This window comes from Bos grunniens, chromosome 21 (assembly GCF_055505025.1).
Source record: "Bos grunniens cultivar Pamir isolate PY7600 chromosome 21, Bosgru_T2T1.0, whole genome shotgun sequence".
In the NCBI taxonomy this organism is placed as follows: domain Eukaryota; kingdom Metazoa; phylum Chordata; class Mammalia; order Artiodactyla; family Bovidae; genus Bos; species Bos grunniens.
The window spans coordinates 67,660,883-67,677,757 of NC_141185.1; the positions used below are offsets into that span (position 1 = coordinate 67,660,883).

Here is a 16,875-nt window from a genome sequence, read left to right on the forward strand (position 1 = left end):
TCAGGAACCAGGAGCAGAGACAAAATTATACATACCTTATTATTCCACAAAGCCCATGGGCAAAGTAAATGAACTAACATCAGGCTCTGGGGAGGCTTCTAGAGGTTTGTGTAGCCCCACCTCCGCTCTTTCCGAGACCCACTGGGCCCCTCCGCACCTCCCCTCTGCAGCTCCCAGCCTAGGCCTGCCTTCCCTGGTGGTACTGCTTGAGTAGTGAGCACCCTCCTGACCCATGCCAACTGTTCCCTGACAGCATACATGACAATGGCAAAAAGGCTGGACTCTACAAAGAAAACCTGCTGCTTCGAGGCTGCACCCTCCGAAACACGGAAGCCGTCGTCGGTATTGTCATCTATGCAGGTGGGTGCTGCGTGTCTCCCGTCTGGCACAGGCGCTGGCTTGCCACAGTGGGCTGGATGTTCCTGGACATGGCTCCCTGATTGTTTTGTTCTGTTCCTGATTATCAAAGTAGCATAAACCCATTGCAGGAAACCAGGAGAACAGAAGCAAAATGTTTAATAATATCTGGACCGGGAGTGTTCTTAGCATGTTAGCCAGTTTCTTTCTCTGCATCTCCCCAAGGTGGTCACACATTTGAGATGCATTGTGGAACCTGGTTTTCTGACTGAGCTTGTCCCTTGCGGATCGCTGGATGGCAGCCTCCTTCAGTCCATCTGTCCACACTGGCCCTGACGCATCGCTGTCCTCTGTCTGCCCCGCAGGACACGAGACCAAGGCTCTGCTGAACAACAGTGGCCCCCGCTACAAGCGCAGCCGGCTGGAGAGGCAGATGAACTGTGACGTGCTCTGGTGTGTCCTGCTCCTCATCTGCATGTCTCTGTTCTCAGCCATTGGTAAGTCTCCCTGGAGGGCCGTGAGGAGCGGGCCCTGCTGGATGGCCCCCAGGCATGCCTGCCAGGCACGCCGCGTCTGTCTCCTTCTGACCTGGCGCTCCAATTGATACATGTTTGTCCCAGGCTGGGCGTTGGGGTGTTTGTCCCAGTGAGGCCACGTGGAGACGCCTCAATGCATGAGCTTGGCAAAGCATGTTTTTGGAATGGGCAATTTCTTGGGTGGAAGGACAGCCTAATCACGTCTACTGTAATGATTCCAGTGGAAAAAGTGACACTGACCTTCTGATAGCAGGAATAAAGAGCAGTAGAAGCACAAATTCTACTAAAAGGGACTCTGGGAAAACAGGGCAAACGTTATTTGCGTTCTGAAAGGGGCTAGCAGTTAGGCTGAGAGTGGACTCTTGCACCTGTGGCCTCGAGTGGCCTCCAGACCTTACCTGCCTGGGGCCGCCTGGCAGGTAAGCACGTGGTGCCTCCAGGCAAATGATCGTTGTGCCCCTGCTCAGCTGCCACTGTGCCCAGGTGTGACGGGTTTCAGAGCCTATTAAAGGCACAGGTGTGTGGGCACAAAAGGGCTCTGTCATCAGCTGGGCATGGTGAGATCATGTGTGTTGCCATTGGCTTCTCAGTCTGTTGGACTTCCCTGGTGGCTCAGATGGTAAAACATCTGCCTGCAATGCAGGAGACTTGGGTTTCATCCCTGGGTCAGGAAGATCCCCTGGAGGAGGGAATGGCAACCCACTCCAGTACCCTTGCCTGGAGAATTCCCTGGATGGAGGAGTCTGGTAGGCTATAGTCCATGGGATCCCGAAGAGTCAGACACGACTGAGCGACTTCACTGGTTCTCAGTCTGTGAGCTGTGAATTTTGAATCTCCAAGCAGGGACAACAGGCAGTATTCTGAGCCTACCAGCGTGTTGCAAGACACATGTTAGGAAACTCGTCTCTGGAGTTCCTCACTGGCAGCTGCCCGCGCACACCTAGTTCCCACGTCGTGACCATGTGCTGTTCGGTGCCAGCGGCGGGGAAGGTCCAGGGCAGAGTCCCAGTCCCAGGGCCTGCCTTCCAGCGCTCTGATCGCAGTGCCAACAGTACCATGGGCTTTGCTTTCTTAGGTGGCCAGTCGGGCTCACAAAGCCCAGTGTGCTTATGTTGAGTGACAGTCCTAAAGTGTTGCTGTGACTTGGACTAGCACTACTCTTATTTCTCTGTTGGGTGGATGACTTTTCTCTTTGAATTTTGCTACAGGACATGGACTGTGGGTGCAGCGCTATCAAGAGAAGAAATCATTGTTTGATGTCCCTGAGTCTGATGGCACCTCTTTATCCCCAGTCCCAGCTGCAGTTTACTCGTTTTTGACCATGATAATAGTTTTGCAGGTAACAATACTAAGTTCCGTATGCCAGCTGGTTTACCTTTCTGGTGAGAACTTCAAGTCACCGTAGTCTTCTAAGACCTTCCTACAGATTCTGCATCTGTGAGGAGCACAGATTAACCTGATGAATGTGTTGCCTTCTGTGTTCCGCCCGACTTATCTAAAGGACCTTTTCTGGGGTGCTTTTCAAGTTAAAATTCTCCTTTACTGTTCTTAAGATTCTTAGGTTCTGAGGGGTTGGTTTTTTGATCAGTGTTTTTTTTCAATCAGTTACTTCTTTGGAAAGCCCATGTTTTATTTTAGAATAATTTTAACATCAACAGACTAGTTACAAAAAATAGTACAGAGAGTTCTCACGTGTCTCTCACCAAATGTGTCCTAATGTAAGTGTATTACATTTCCATGGTACACAATCAAAACTGAGAAGCCAGCTTTAAGACTGCCACGAACAAGATTCCAGACATTATTTAGCTTCTACTGGTCTTTCCACCAGAGAAGGCAATGGCACCCCACTCCAGTACTCTTGCCTGGAAAATCCAATGGACGGACGAGCCTGGTAGGCTGCAGTCCATGGGGTCGCTAGGAGTCGGACACGACTGAGCAACTTCACTTTCACTTTTCACTTTCATGCATTGGAGAAGGAAATGGCAGCCCACTCCACTGTTCTTGCCTGGAGAATCCCAGGGACAGGGGAGCCTGGTGGGCTGCCGTCTCTGGGGTCGCACAGAGTCGGACACGACTGAAGCGACTTAGCAGCAGCAGCAGCAGTCTTTCCACTGAGGTGCTTTTTCTTTTCCAGGAGTCATTTCAGGATATCACATTGCAGTTTGCAGCACTGGTTATTATTATTGTTGTTGTTGTTATCGTTAGTTCCCCTGCCTCCCGAACAAGTCCTCGTCATTAACTGAGAAACTATGGCCCACAGGCCTCTGGGAGTGGCAGGGGCAGCAAGCATCTCTGCCATCCTCCTTAGGGAGACAGAGTGAGCAGAAGGTTTAGCCTTTGACTTAAAGGCGGGCTCTGCTGTCTTTTTTACATGTGCTTCACACAACGGGCAATAGTCTTATCTAACTTTCCAAATTAGTCTCCTTTTATGGATGCAAATTTTGTTCTAGCCTTGAGTTAGTACTGTAGTAGGCGTTGCATTTACATATGCTTAAGTTACCCAAAGAACCCAGTTAGTCGGGATGTGATAGTTTGAACCCGTAAGTATCAGCATAATACGGTTACTGCACAAATAAAGACAAAATTGAACGTTGGTTTTATGAAGGTTATTCTTGAATTGTCAAAGCATAACTGTAACTGTTCTTCTCCAAGCCTCTTGCCTCTGCTCTGTATTGTCCGAGATCACAGAGACTGTCCTCCAGCACAGAACCCGCCTCTGAAAAGACTGTCTCTCCTGAACGGTGGGGTGTGTCTGCGGCACGGGCAGCTCCTGCCATCGGGAGCCCCGGCTCAGCCTGGGTGTGAGGTGACTTTGCTTTTGAGGACTCTGACTGTGCCATCTGTTTTGTTTCTCTCTCTCCTTCCCCAGCTTCTCTCACGTGCAACTTAGTAATACGAAAATGCTTGCTTCTATACAAGCCCTGGTTTCCATGCTCCCAGACATGACAGTGGATTTCCTCTCTGTGGCACCATAGGCTGCCCTAGTTTAAACTCTTTGCCAATACTCTAATAGTCTAACAATACTGACTCTAAGCCAGCCTGTTTAAGCTCTGAAAGGTATAGTATAGTCCCTACTTACTTGCAGTTATAGTTATTTGTCATTTTAATTGAAAACAAAATCCCCAGCTTGCAGGTCCTCACTGTCATTCATTCTGTGTGCTTTGTCTCCTAGGTTTTGATCCCTATTTCCTTGTACGTTTCTATCGAAATTGTTAAAGTATGCCAAGTGTACTTCATTAACCAGGATATAGAACTATACGACGAGGAAACAGACTCGCAGCTGCAGTGCCGAGCTCTGAACATCACGGAAGACCTAGGGCAGATACAGTATATCTTCTCAGATAAAACGGGCACTTTAACTGAGAATAAGATGGTTTTCCGAAGATGCACTGTGTCTGGCATAGAATATTCTCATGATGCAAATGGTGAGTCTGGGGATAGAGCTTCCGTCTGGGCAGGACCAGAGAGCTATCAGAGCTGCATGCCTGTGTGCTTGTGTGTGCGTGTATACACACACAGAGAGCTTCAGGGATGATGATTTTGAGGGGAGAATAAAACAGAAAGGCTGTCAAAGCAACTCTGGATCATCATCTACAGAAACGCCCTCTTTTCAGTGCTGATGGAACCCTGCTCCCTGCACTGTCTGGTGTGGTGGGTATCTGCATATACATTCATTTTCTGCCAGACAAGCAGAACCAAGGAGGGAAACTTTGAGGAACTCACATCAGAGGCACTTGGTTTCTTTCATACCAAGAGGCAAAGAGATGTTTCCTTTGCCACCCATCAATTTCCTTGTTATCAGCTGAAAATGCTCAGCAGAGTATTGGGCAGTCTATGCTGTGTTCTTTCCAATGAAATACAATGTCCCAGAGAGAAGTGTCATCTCTCTTTGGAATTTGGGCAGTCAGTTCCTCCTCCCACCTGCTTTCTCATCCTTGGTTGCCTCCCTCCATCCTCTCTGAATGCACAAGGGAGTCATCTGATTCCTATGTCGAGGAGTGACTGCAGCTCGCCACCCATCTGAATCAGGAAAGGGTCCCCATGCCACAGAAGTGTCTTTGGGGCCATCATGTTTCCCTGAGAGGGGGCACCTGCTCTGCAAGCAAGACTCCCCTTCGTCCCTGGAACGGCATCTCAGAACATCAAAGAAACCCTGCCACAGAAACAGAAGCAGATACAGAACAGGGGGACAACATGGAGGCATAGGAAGCTGTTCTTTAGGGGCGTTTGGTGGGAAAGATCTGTTGGAAGCATGAGATTTTTGTGACTTATAAAATCAAGAATTATGATATTCATCATATTCTGCATGTTAAAATGAATCATATAACAGAAGGCATAGCTCAGTTCAGTCACTCAGTTGTGTCCAACTCTTTGCAACCCCATGGACTGCAGCACACAAGGTTTCCCTGTCCATCACCAACTCCCAGAGCTTACTCAAACTCATGTCCATCAAGTCAGTGATGCCATCCAACCACCTCATCCTTTGTCATCCCCTTCTCCTCCAGCCTTCAGTCTTTCCCAGGATGGGGTTTTTTTCCCAATGAGTTAAGTTCTTCGCATCATGTGGCCAAAGTATTGGAGTTTCAGCTTCACTAACAGTCCTTCCAATGAATATTCAGGACTGATTTCTTTTAGGGTAGACTGGTTGGATCTCCTTGCAGTCCAAGGGACTCTCAAGAGTCTTCTCCAACACCACAGTTCAAAAGCATCAGTTCTTTAGCACTCAGCTTTCTTTATATTCCAACTCTTAGATCCATACATGACCCCTGGAAAAACCATAACCTTGACTAGATGGACCTTTGTTGGCAAATTAATCTCTCTGCTTTTTAATATGCTGTCTAGGTTGGTCATAGCTTTTCTTCCAAGGAGCAAGCATCTTTTAATTTCATGACTGCAGTCACTATCTGCAGTGATTTTGGAGCCCAAGAAAATACAGTCTCTCACCATTTCCATTCTTTCCCCATCTATTTGCCATGAAATGATGGGACTGGGTGCCATGATCTTAGTTTTCTGAATGTTGAGCTTTAAGCCAACTTTTTCACTCTCCTCTTTCATCAAGAGGCTCTTGAGTTCTTCTTCACTTTCTGCCATAAGGGTGGTGTCATCTGCATATCTGAGGTAAATGATATTTCTCCTGGCAATTTTGATTCCAGCTTCTGCTCCAGCCTGGCATTTCGCATGATGTATTCTGCATATAAGTTAAATAAGCAGGGTGACAATATACAGCCTTTCCCAATTTGGGAACATTGCCTTGTTCCATGTCTTATTCTAACTGTTGCTTCTTGACCTGCATACAGATTTCTCAGGAGACAGGTCAGGTGGTCTGGTATTCCCCTCTCTTTCAGAATTTTTCACAGTTTGTTGTGATCCACACAGTCAAAGGCTTTGGTGTAGTCAATGAAGCAAAAGTAGATGTTTCCCTGGAACTCTCTTGCTTTTTTGATGGTCCAGCGGATGTTGTCAATTTGATCTCTGGTTCCTCTGCCTTTTCTAAATCCAACTTGAACATCTGGAAACTTACAGTTCATGTACTGTTGAAGCCTGGCTTGGAGAATTTTGAGCATTACTTTGCTAGCGTGAGATGAATGGAATTGTGTGGTAGTTTAAGTATTCTTTGGCATTTCCTTTCTTTGGGATTGGAATGAAAACTGACCTTTTCCAGTCCTATGGCCACTGCTGTGTTTTCCACATTTGCTGGCATAGTGAGTGCAGCACTTTAACAGCAGCATCTTTTAGGATTTGAAATAGCTCAACTGGAATTTCATCACTTCCACTAGCTTTGTTTGTAGTGATGCTTCCTAAGGCCCACTTGACTTCACATTCCAGGATGTCTGGCTCTAGGCGAGTGATCACACCATCATGATTTTCTGGGTCATGAAGATCTTTTTTGTACAGTTCTGTGTACTCTTGCCACCTCTTCTTAATGTCTTCTGCTTCTGTTAGGTCCGTACCATTTCTGTCCTTTATTGAGCCTGTCTTTGCATGAAATGTTCCCTTGGTATCTCTAATTTTCTTGAAGAGATCTCTAGTCTTTCCCATTCTATTGTTTTCCTCTCTTTCTTTGCATTTGTCTCTGAGGAAGGCTTTCTTATCTCTCCTTGCTATTCTTTGGAACTCTGCATTCAAATGGGTATATCTTTCCTTTTCTCCATTGCCTTTAGCGTCTCTTCTTTTCTCAGCTGTTTGTAAGGGCTCATCAGACAACCATTTTGCCTTTTTGCATTTCTTTTTCTTAGAGATGGTCTTGATCACTGCCTCCTGTACAATGTCACAAACCTCTTTCTATAGTTCTTCAGGCACTCTGTTTTTCATATCTAATACGTTGAATATATTTGTCACTTTCACTGTAAGGAATTTGATTTAGGTCATACCTGAATGGTCTAGTGGTTTTCCCTACTTTCTTCAATTTAAGTCTGACTTTGGCAATAAAGAGTTCATGATCTGAGCCACAGTCAGCTCCTTGTCTAGTTTTTCCTGACTGTATAGAGCTTTTCCATCTTTGTCTGCAAAGAGTATAATCAGTCTGATTTTGGTATTGATTATCTGGTCGTGTCCATGTATAGAGTTGTCTATTGTGTTGTTGAAAGAGGGTGTTCTCTTGGCAAAACTCTGTTAACCTTTGGCCAGCTTCGTTTTGTATTCCAAGGCCAAATTTGCCTGTTACTCCAGGTAGTTCTTGACTTCCTACTTTTGCATTCCAGTCCCCTGTAATGAAGAGGACTTTTTTTGGGGGGTGTTAGTTCTAGGACATCTTATAGGTCTTCTAAGAACCTTTCAACTTCAGCTTCTTCAGCATTACTGGTCAGGGCATAAACTTGATGTTTTGCCTTGGAAATGAACAGAGATGATTCTTTCATTTTTGAGATTGCATCCACCTACTGCATTTCAGACTCTTCTGTTGACTATGATGGCTACTCAATTTCTTCTAAGGGATTCCTGCCCACAGTAGTAGATATAATGGTCATCTGAGTTAAATTCACCCATTCCAGTCCATTTTAGTTCACTGATTCCTTAAATGTCAATGTTCACTCTTGCCATCTCCTGTTTGACCACTTCCAATTTACCTTGATTCATGGACCTAACATTCTAGGTTCCTATGCAGTATTGTTCTTTACAGCATCAGACTTTACTTCCATCACCAGTCACATCCACAAGTGGGTGTTGTTTTCACTTTGGCTCCATCTCTTCATTCTTTCTGGAGTTGCTTCTCCACTGATCTCCAGTAGCATACTGGGCACCTGCCAACATGGGGAGTTCATCTTTCAGTGTCACATGTTTTTGCCTTTTAGACTGTTCATGGGGTTCTCAAGAATACTGAAGTGGTTTGCATTCCCTTCTCCAGTGGACCACGTTTTCCCAGAACTCTTCACCATGACCTGTCTATCATGGGTGACCCTACTGGTCTGGCTCATAGTTTTCTTGAGCTAGACAAGGCTGTGGTCCATGTGATCAGTTTGGTTAGTTTTCTGCAATTGTGGTTTTAATTCTGTCTGCCCTCTAATGGGTAAGGGTAAGAGGCTTATGGAAGTTTATAGAAGGCATAGAAACATATCCAATTTGTTTAATGTTTTATTTGCCACCCGATAATTAATGGTCAGGAACAGTGTCCCATCCACCCACCTGCCTCTTTCTCTGACTTGTCCTTTCCTGGACTCCTCAGACTTGTGCAGAACAGCTTGGAGTCCTAAAAGCAGAACTCAGCCTGGTTGTGAAGGACTCAGAGGACCAGTTCTAAAGTCAGCCATTAATCTGGAACTGGGGCTCTGAGGGCAGAATTCCACATAAGATTACAGAAGGATTTTGAGAGTTGTCAGATGCTTACCATAAAACCAGAGCAGTCCATCACCCCAGAAGACACAGGAAAGCATTTCCGGGGAAGGTAGAAACAGCCAGGTGTATCTGAAGTGTGTTTCAAGAAGAGCAATGATCAGTGACCCCTGAGGCCAACATCTCCCTTAGTGGGTGCTGCCATGGTCTAACGTCTCAGATCAGTAAAATGAATTCAGGTCAGTTTGGCTCTGAGCAATGAGCCCAGCTCACATGTACTTGAACTGGCCACACAGACCATAGGTGCATCCCTCTCTACCTTGTGTCCTGGTGACAGTGCAGGACGAGGGTCACGTGTCAGCTGCCTCTTGTCCCCATCTTCCCTAAGGACCTTGAGGGCCTCACCGAAGCCACTGCTGCCTGTGGCAGACACAGACACATCAGCGGTGGCCTGAGGGACGGCCACTCTCAGGCTAATATCTACCACTGCTGTGGGAGCGTGGGCAGGCCAGTGTGCCCCGGGAGGCTGACACCACACTCGTAGTTTCCAAGCCCAGGAACTGGACAGGCCCGGTCCTGGCTTTGCCCTTCCCTGCCACCCTCTCAGCACCACGCCACCAGGTGGCCGCGGTGTGGGCTCAGAGGCAGTGTGTGCAGGAGTCTTTTCCTGGGATTAGGAGCTCCTGAAGTGGAATCCTGGGGTTGGCAGTTATACGGCCAGGCAGCCATGGGCAGGTGACTTCCCTTTCCTTCAGTTGCTGAAGTTCAGACTGTTGCTGAACTTCAACAACAGTTGAAGTTGCTCAGTTGCTCAGTCATGTCCAACTCTTTGTGACCCCATGGACTGCAGCGCACTCAGACTCATGTCCATTGAGTGACTGATGCCATCCAACCATCTCATCATGATCTGTTGTCCCCTTCTCCTCCCGCCTTCAATCTTTCCTAGCATCACAGTCTTTTCCAGTGAGTCAGCACTTCGCATCAGGTGGCCAGAGTATTGGAGCTTCAGCTTCAGCATGAGTCCTTCCAATGAGTGTTCAGGACTGGTTTCCTTTAGAATAAACTAGTTGGATCCCTTTCTTTATCTCTAAAAAGTCTTCCCGAGGAAGATGCTGAGTTCAGGGCCTGACCCGCATGACAGCCCATGCCCTGGCAAGCCCAGATGGGGTCGCCTCTCTCAGCTCCTCACACACGCCGCCCCCAGCTGCCACCCCACACCAGGCCTGCCCTGGACGCCCTTAGTGGTTGCTTGTGTTGGTCCCTATGATGCTCTCCTGCTGCTTGTCCATGATGGAAGACGCAGAGCTAACTAGGTAAAGCTGATAAGTGTTGAGAGCCCGTGTTGGCAATCAGCGGCACGGTGCATTTCCCTCTGATTCACAGCAGCCCTGGCAGCTTCAGGGACTCTTGCTCCCTGCTGGGGAGCGCTGCCTGCTGGGGGGAGCTCAGGGAGCATTCGTCCTGGCTGGGCAAGCCCAGAAGGGTGTGAGCCTCCCCAGTGGGAAGTGCACATCCTCATGGGGTGAGTACAGCGCCCACTCCCCACCCGACTCTGAGCAAGGAGCCTCCTCAGGAGAGCACCCTCGGCACAGCCCCAGAATTGCTATTTCTGCTTAACCACAAGGCAGGTGCTCAAGGTATGATCTATCCTGATGGTACCAGTGAGCAGGTGTCCCAGTGGTCTCGGGATGAAGGTCCAAGCCTGGAGCCCAGCTCCTCTGTGGGTCTTCCAGCCCTCCTGCCCACCCAACCCATTCACACTGGGGCTCTGTTGAACAGAGGGGCCGTGTGTGACTCCACCCACATTTGACTTTCTGTGGGATGGGACGGCCTCTGTGCCATCATGGATGGGACGTGAGCTTTGCAACCTGAGGGCCTGAGCGACATCCTCACCCCTGCATCCTGTGACCTTAATGAGCCAAGACTCTGTCTTCTCGTCTGTGAAGTAGAGTTGAGAACGTAAGCCCCGTGGGTTCACTGAAGGTACATGTAAATGAGAACAGCCCTCATCCCTCAGTGGAAACCCCTGTCAAATGTGGTCTCACCATCATAAAGAAGAGGGAGAGGGCCTGGGGACACCCAGCGTGTGCCTTGTTGGAACCCAAATCCCTCAGTTTCATGCCTGGCCTCCCCACGAAGTGTGACTTGGTGTCCCTCTCTCCACAGCCCAGCGTCTGGCCAGGTACCAGGAGGCAGACTCAGAGGAGGAGGAGGTGGTTCCCAGAGGGGGCTCGCTGCCCCTGCGAGGGGGCACCGGGGGCCACCCGAGCGCCCGAGCTGCCCACCAGAGCCAGAGCAGCAGGGCGCACCGGCGCACGGGCAGCCGCTCGGAGGCCCGGCGCGTCAGCATGCTGACCGAGCTCACAGCCTTCAGCAGCCCCATGGTGAGTCCTCCTGCCCTCCTGTGACCACCCCCTGTCACCGAAGGCATCCGCTCTTGCATGTGGGGTTTCCTCTGTTCAGTCAGGGAGTGTTTTTCTGGCCAGTGTCTTCTCCCCACTCCACGGAATCTTTCCTGAAGCACTGACACAGCAGACTTCTCAGGCTGGGAACCGCAAGTGACCCCTAGGGTGGGGGACACAAAGGAAGTCTGTCCTGCCCTACGAGATGAATACAACAGTAGGGCGAGATGACAGCTCTGAAGAAACCCAAGTTTAAGAACAAGAGTTTGAATTAGATGAGCCCAAATCCATCCCTTGCCTTGTCAGCCGCCCAAACATTTATGGACCATTCTCTGGTAGGGAAATTTCCCGAAGTGCATGTGACAACCTCTGAAAGATCCTTTCAGTGAGGGAGAATCCGTTCTGCTCATGTATGGTGGCCTTACTCTTTTATGTTCTTGGAAACCTGTACAGAAGGTGCCACAGAGGTCACCTAGACTCGTGGTAGACTTGTGGTCACTGGTGGGTGGGTTTGCATGGGGTATGTGACACGGAGCTCTCACCCCAGGCAGGAGGGAGACTATGATGGAAATCTCTCCCAGCCTTTGCTGATACCAATTTTGGAGGCAGTATGGGTCAGAAATATATGAAATGTTCCCAAAAAGTCAGACATGACTTGGCACCTAAACAACAACTCTTTGACCTAGGTAGTTACTGATTTAGTGAATAATTTCTGTGCATAGAAGCTTATTAGTGTGTCATTTACATCAATAAAACAGTGAAGAAATATACCCAGTGATAAAGGAATGGTCAAGTAAATTATGTCTCTTTTGAAGCTATTAAAAAATATGTTTTCAAAAGGCTGTTAAAGGCCTGGTAAAGTTGAGGCGATATAATGTTTTTGTAGAAATGGAAACTGCCATTTACATATAAAGTATTTTGATTAAAACGTGAATCTATAGAAAAAAAGACAAAGGAAAAGCAGAGAATGTTTTTCAAAAAGTATACATTACTATGAGGTGGTGTAATAGAGACCTGCTATATTTTCCCTATGATTCTCTTATTTCTCCAAATATTTCTGAGTAAGATATGTTACTTTGTAATATATATTCTTGGAGGTATTTTTATAAACAACATATATACCTTCTTATATATAAAAATATAGGCATTTCAGTTTATTTGTAGACTGTATATTCTTACACAATTAAGATGATATATAATTTGTCATTATAAAGTGATGGGTATGTGTGAGGTGCAGGTCTGTTTACAGCTTCTGGTAAAATCGAGGTGCCCTAAATAGTCAAGCTCCAAAAGAGCAGTGGGCCAGTCCCTGGATCAGACTGACCCCCGGCCTCTGTGTCCTCCTCAGGAGAAGGACGTAACGCCCGACCCCAAGCTGCTGGAGAAGGTGCACGAGTGCGGCAGGTGCCTGGCCTCCGCGAGGCATCAGGAGCACCCGCTGGACCACCTCTCGCCCGAGCTGTCTGACATTTTTGACTTCTTCATTGCGCTCACCATCTGCAACACAGTGGTGGTCACGTCCCCGGATCAGCCACGACAAAAGGCAAGTTCGGGAGCTTCCGTCCTGGAAGCCCACAGAGGCCTGGGCCTGGATGCGGTGTCTGTCTTCCTGAGAGGGAGCCTGGGTCACTGCGCACCACTCTCAGCTTTTGGGGGTGCACTGAGGGCTTCAGACGGGGCACACCAGCCCCACAGCTCTGTGGGGACATCCCCAGACTGTGGTGGGCAGACGCCAGGATTGTGGTCAAGAGGAAGAGGACAGCCAGCCAGAGATGGCTACCAAGCCTGGGGTGAGACAGGGACAGAGAGTCCAGGCGGGGCTTAAGGTGGGGGTGCTGGCTGCCTCCGTGCTGACCAGAGCCTCAGTGTGCAGAGGACAGGCTGGGGCCCAGGGAGGAGCTGCCTGGACTTGAACCATCACTATAAGCCAGTACCCTCCTGTGTCTCAGACTCCCCTTCTGGGGTGTGGGGGCGATGCTGGGATTTAGGGAAAGGTCTCAGAGTAGGGTTTGGCACACAGGAAACATTCGTGATGCTAACAAAGGTTGTTAAAACACCAGCGTTCAGAAAGTGGTTGAGAATCAGTGGTAAGTTACTAAAGGTGGTGGAAACATAACAACACCCAAGTTGGATTTTGTTTGGGTTAACATCAAGATTTTCTCCAAAGAGAGGAGCGTTTCATGTGTGAAAGGCGCCTCTTTGAGCCAAGCACTCCTCCAGGTGGACCCAGAGGGAGGGTGCACCTAAGCATGGCTGAGCGTGTACAGCCAAACAACTCTAAGTGGACACACGTGAAGGTTCATGGGTGAGATGCACGCCGTAGGCCTGTCTCCTGACGTCGCCCCCGACTCTCCCAGGCCCCTTCCTCAGTCCAGCCTGCCAGCAGGTTCTGCTGGTGAAGCCACTGGGGGTGACAAAGGGAGAACAAGGACCTCTTGCTTCTGTGGCGGCGGCAGCATGTTTGGCAGCAGTGGGACCCCTCCGGGCTCTTCTCACACCTCACTCACCTGGGGAAGCCCCAGGGGCCCAGTGGGTCTCAAGCAAACGGGCTCTGCCACTGAGAGACCACAGGCTTATGCTGCCAGCCTTGGATGGGGTAGCTTCCTGCTGGCGCTTAGCTGTCAGCAGCGTCCGCATCCCATGGGGCCCTTCCTCCACCTTCCTCAGCTCCTCTGGAGCACTGTGCTGAAGAGGCATCTGGTTTCTAGGCTAGACCCTACTTGACTGACCCAGGTGTTGTTACAGTTACCAAGTAAGTAAGAGAAACTCCAACGTGACTGAACAGTGTTGTGCCCACGGTCACATATGGAGCACATGGAGCTCACATGGAGCATGAGCTCCATGCAGGGAGCAGACTCCTCAGACTGCATGTGAACGTGTCTCTAGGAAAGATTCTTTGGGGTTTGGGAAATACTGTGTAAACTTAAATTTTTTATGGACATAATTCCAAAGGAATGTCTAAATTTTGTTAAATGATTTTTTTAATTGGAAAAAAAAAAAGGGCAAGGTTTGTTCCAGGCAGTGGGAGGCCCACTTCTGGGAAGTTTCTGAAGAGCAAGGGAACTGCCGTAAGGGGACAGTTCCAAAGTCTAGTCTTGGGCATCACGGGCCACCCAGTGCCCAGTGCCTACACTACAATCAGTCACATTTTGAAAGAATGCATGTGGCAGAACCTGTGTTGAGGTGCCGGGGAGAGCCAAGGGGTGGTCTCAAGGAAGACATGCTGGCTCTGGTTGCAGTTTTCAGAGGGAAATGGAAAATCCACGTTCAGCACCCCCTGGGGAATTGGAAGGCAGCCCTGTAGGGGCTGGGGTGAGGCTTCTGGGGAGATGCCTCACCTACCTTCTGATTTCTGCCCTGCCAGGTGAGGGTGCGCTTCGAGCTCAAGTCCCCAGTGAAGACCATCGAAGATTTCCTCCGGAGGTTCACGCCCAGTCGCCTGACTTTGGGCGGCAGCAGCGTCGGGAGCGCGAGCATGGCCGCCAAGTCTGCGCCCAAGGCCAGCCTTCTGTCCACGCTGGCCAACGACGGCACGCTGCTGAGGCTGGAGGAGAGGCTGGGCCCCGGGGCCCCGCGCCTAGCCAGCAACGGCTACAGCAGCGCGGCCGACAACTGGGCTGCAGAGCAATCCGCGATGGGGCCAGAGCCCGGGCCGGAGCTGCGCTACGAGGCCGAGAGTCCCGACGAGGCAGCGCTCGTGCACGCCGCCCGCGCCTACAGCTGCGCCCTCGTGGGCCGGCTGCACGACCAGGTGTCAGTGGAGCTGCCCCACCTGGGCAGGCTCACCTTCGAGCTCCTGCACACGCTGGGCTTCGACTCCATCCGCAAAAGGATGTCGGTGGTGATCAGGCACCCCCTCACAGATGAGATCAACGTGTACACCAAGGGCGCTGACTCGGTGGTCATGGACCTCCTGCTGCCCTGCTCCACAGGTACCTGTGCCCGCGGGCAGCTCCCCGCTACCGCGGTTCCTGAGAAACCAGCCCCTCCCCACAGCGGAGCTTCGCCTCTCTGGGGGGCTTTTTCCTGCTCTAAAGGGTTTGGGCTAGAATGGAGGGTGGGGGAGGATCCAGCGGATAGGGAGCTTTGGAGCCTGAACTTGCCTCAGAAGTTCTCTGAGGTCTGAAATTCCTGCGGGTGAGGCCCTGCATCAGGTCTGGCTCTGGGGATGAAGATTAAGAGCGTTTAGACTAGAAGCCCCAAAAGGCTCCTTTCTACCTCTCATTGCCTGGACCTGGGGCATCTGTGAGGCCCCGGCCATGATTTTTAGCCATCTGTGGGGTGACTTCAGCCCGCAGTGGGGGCTGCTGGCCTCGGGAAAACTTTGGGCCAATAAGCTTCATCTTGGCCTCTTTTGCACTAGTTTGACTGAGTCCTAGCTCGCTCTGCTCACTGCACAACAGGCCAATGAATGCGAAAGAGGAGATGTGGAGGCAAGGGTTATGACTTTATTCAGAAAGCTGGCAGACTGAGAAGATGGCAGACTAATGTCTCAAAATAACCTGTTGTTGGGGCCTGGATGCCAGGTTTTTTTATAGAACCAGAGAGAGAAGCAGTAAGGAACTAAAGTCGAAAGGCAGAATAGAGAGAGAGAGGAGAAGAAGAGAAGTTTAAAGGGCCATTAGTCTTGCAAAATGTCTCTGAGAATGGCCAGTATCTGGGAAGGGATGTGTTAATCTCTTGTTCCTTGTGTCCATTCACCGGTGGGCAGGGTCAGATTATCTCTCTTGAGCTGAACAAAGACACTAGTTTACCAGTCAGGCAGAGGGGCAGGGTCCTCTGGAGCCAGGCCATTATGTATGATTTTAACAGCAAAGCAACAAAAAGTAAGTCAAAGAAGTAGTTCCAACATGAAGTTAGAATTGACTCTTCTCTGCAACACTAGACTTCCATGTTACATTGAGGTTGAAAAAGAGTAGTTCAGAAACCACTGTTATAGAAGGTAGAACTTTGTTTAGCAGACGACTTGCAGAGGAGCTTCCCAGACCTCTCCACATGGTCCTGCAGCCCCAGTGTAGCCTTCCTGTTTGCACCAGCCTCCTCCTTGGGTCTCTGGGAGTCATTAACCACAGATGAGAAACAGAGCCTTCCATACGTTGTACCATGGAGCAAACAGATCAAATCACGGTGGTGCCCAAACCATGACATTGAAGGGGGCACCTGAAAAATAAGCAGTTTCTGTGGATCTCTGCCTTCCTCTGGGAATTTCCAAGCAGTGTGCCCTTCACATAGGTTTGGATAGGTCATAGCTATATACAGATGCCAGGCAATTTAAGATTCAGGATATTCGGAGCCCGCAGTGGTTTTTCAAGAAAAGGGATGGCTCTGAGGTGGTCCTGAAGTTATCAGTGACACCTTGAAGTTGTGCATAAATCGTTCTGCTTTCACTGTGGGTGTGGGGTGGGCGGGGTATGGAGCAGAGCAGTCCTGTATATGGCCAGGCTGCTCTACTTTGTGCACGTGATAAAGTGAGGGGGGCATGGGAGTGTCCAATACCTTCTTCAGAGAGCTCACAGAACTTTTACATAAAAAGCACATGGAGGCTCAGCTGACTGTGGATGGGCACTGTGCCGTATTTGCAGGATGTGGCTGCATCTCACCTGCCCTGGCAGTACGTTATATGGGATCGGGTAGCAAGCAGGGACTCCACCCACCCGTTACCTACAGATCTCTGTTCAAATCCCAAGTCTACATTATGGGCTGGGGTGACCCTGGACATGTCACTCTCCCTGTGCCTCTTTTCCCATCTGTACAAAGGAAATCAGGATGCTGACCTCCCAGGAACCCCTGTCCAGGCTCCAGCACAGTGTCTG

General features: G+C 49.6%; 1 protein-coding gene across 9 annotated transcripts in view; it reads left to right on the plus strand.

Annotated features, from left to right (window-relative positions):
* ATP10A (ATPase phospholipid transporting 10A (putative)) overlaps positions 1 to 16,875 on the plus strand; it is a 183,039-nt gene that overhangs the window by 129,379 nt on the left and 36,785 nt on the right. For 8 of the 9 annotated variants that reach the window (XR_015150598.1, XM_086365406.1, XM_086365408.1 and 5 more), the window contains 7 exons: positions 254 to 360; positions 723 to 854; positions 2,102 to 2,232; positions 4,066 to 4,318; positions 10,827 to 11,044; positions 12,411 to 12,605; positions 14,427 to 14,994. Coding sequence is in view for 8 of the 9 variants with exons in the window: in XM_086365406.1 (XP_086221532.1) it covers positions 254 to 360; positions 723 to 854; positions 2,102 to 2,232; positions 4,066 to 4,318; positions 10,827 to 11,044; positions 12,411 to 12,605; positions 14,427 to 14,994 (1,604 nt within the window). In the remaining variant the exon portion in view is untranslated. Of the gene's footprint in view, positions 1 to 253; positions 361 to 722; positions 855 to 2,101; positions 2,233 to 3,545; positions 3,693 to 4,065; positions 4,319 to 10,826; positions 11,045 to 12,410; positions 12,606 to 14,426; positions 14,995 to 16,875 lie in introns of all 9 variants that reach the window. The other variant, XM_086365414.1, reaches the window with a different exon arrangement.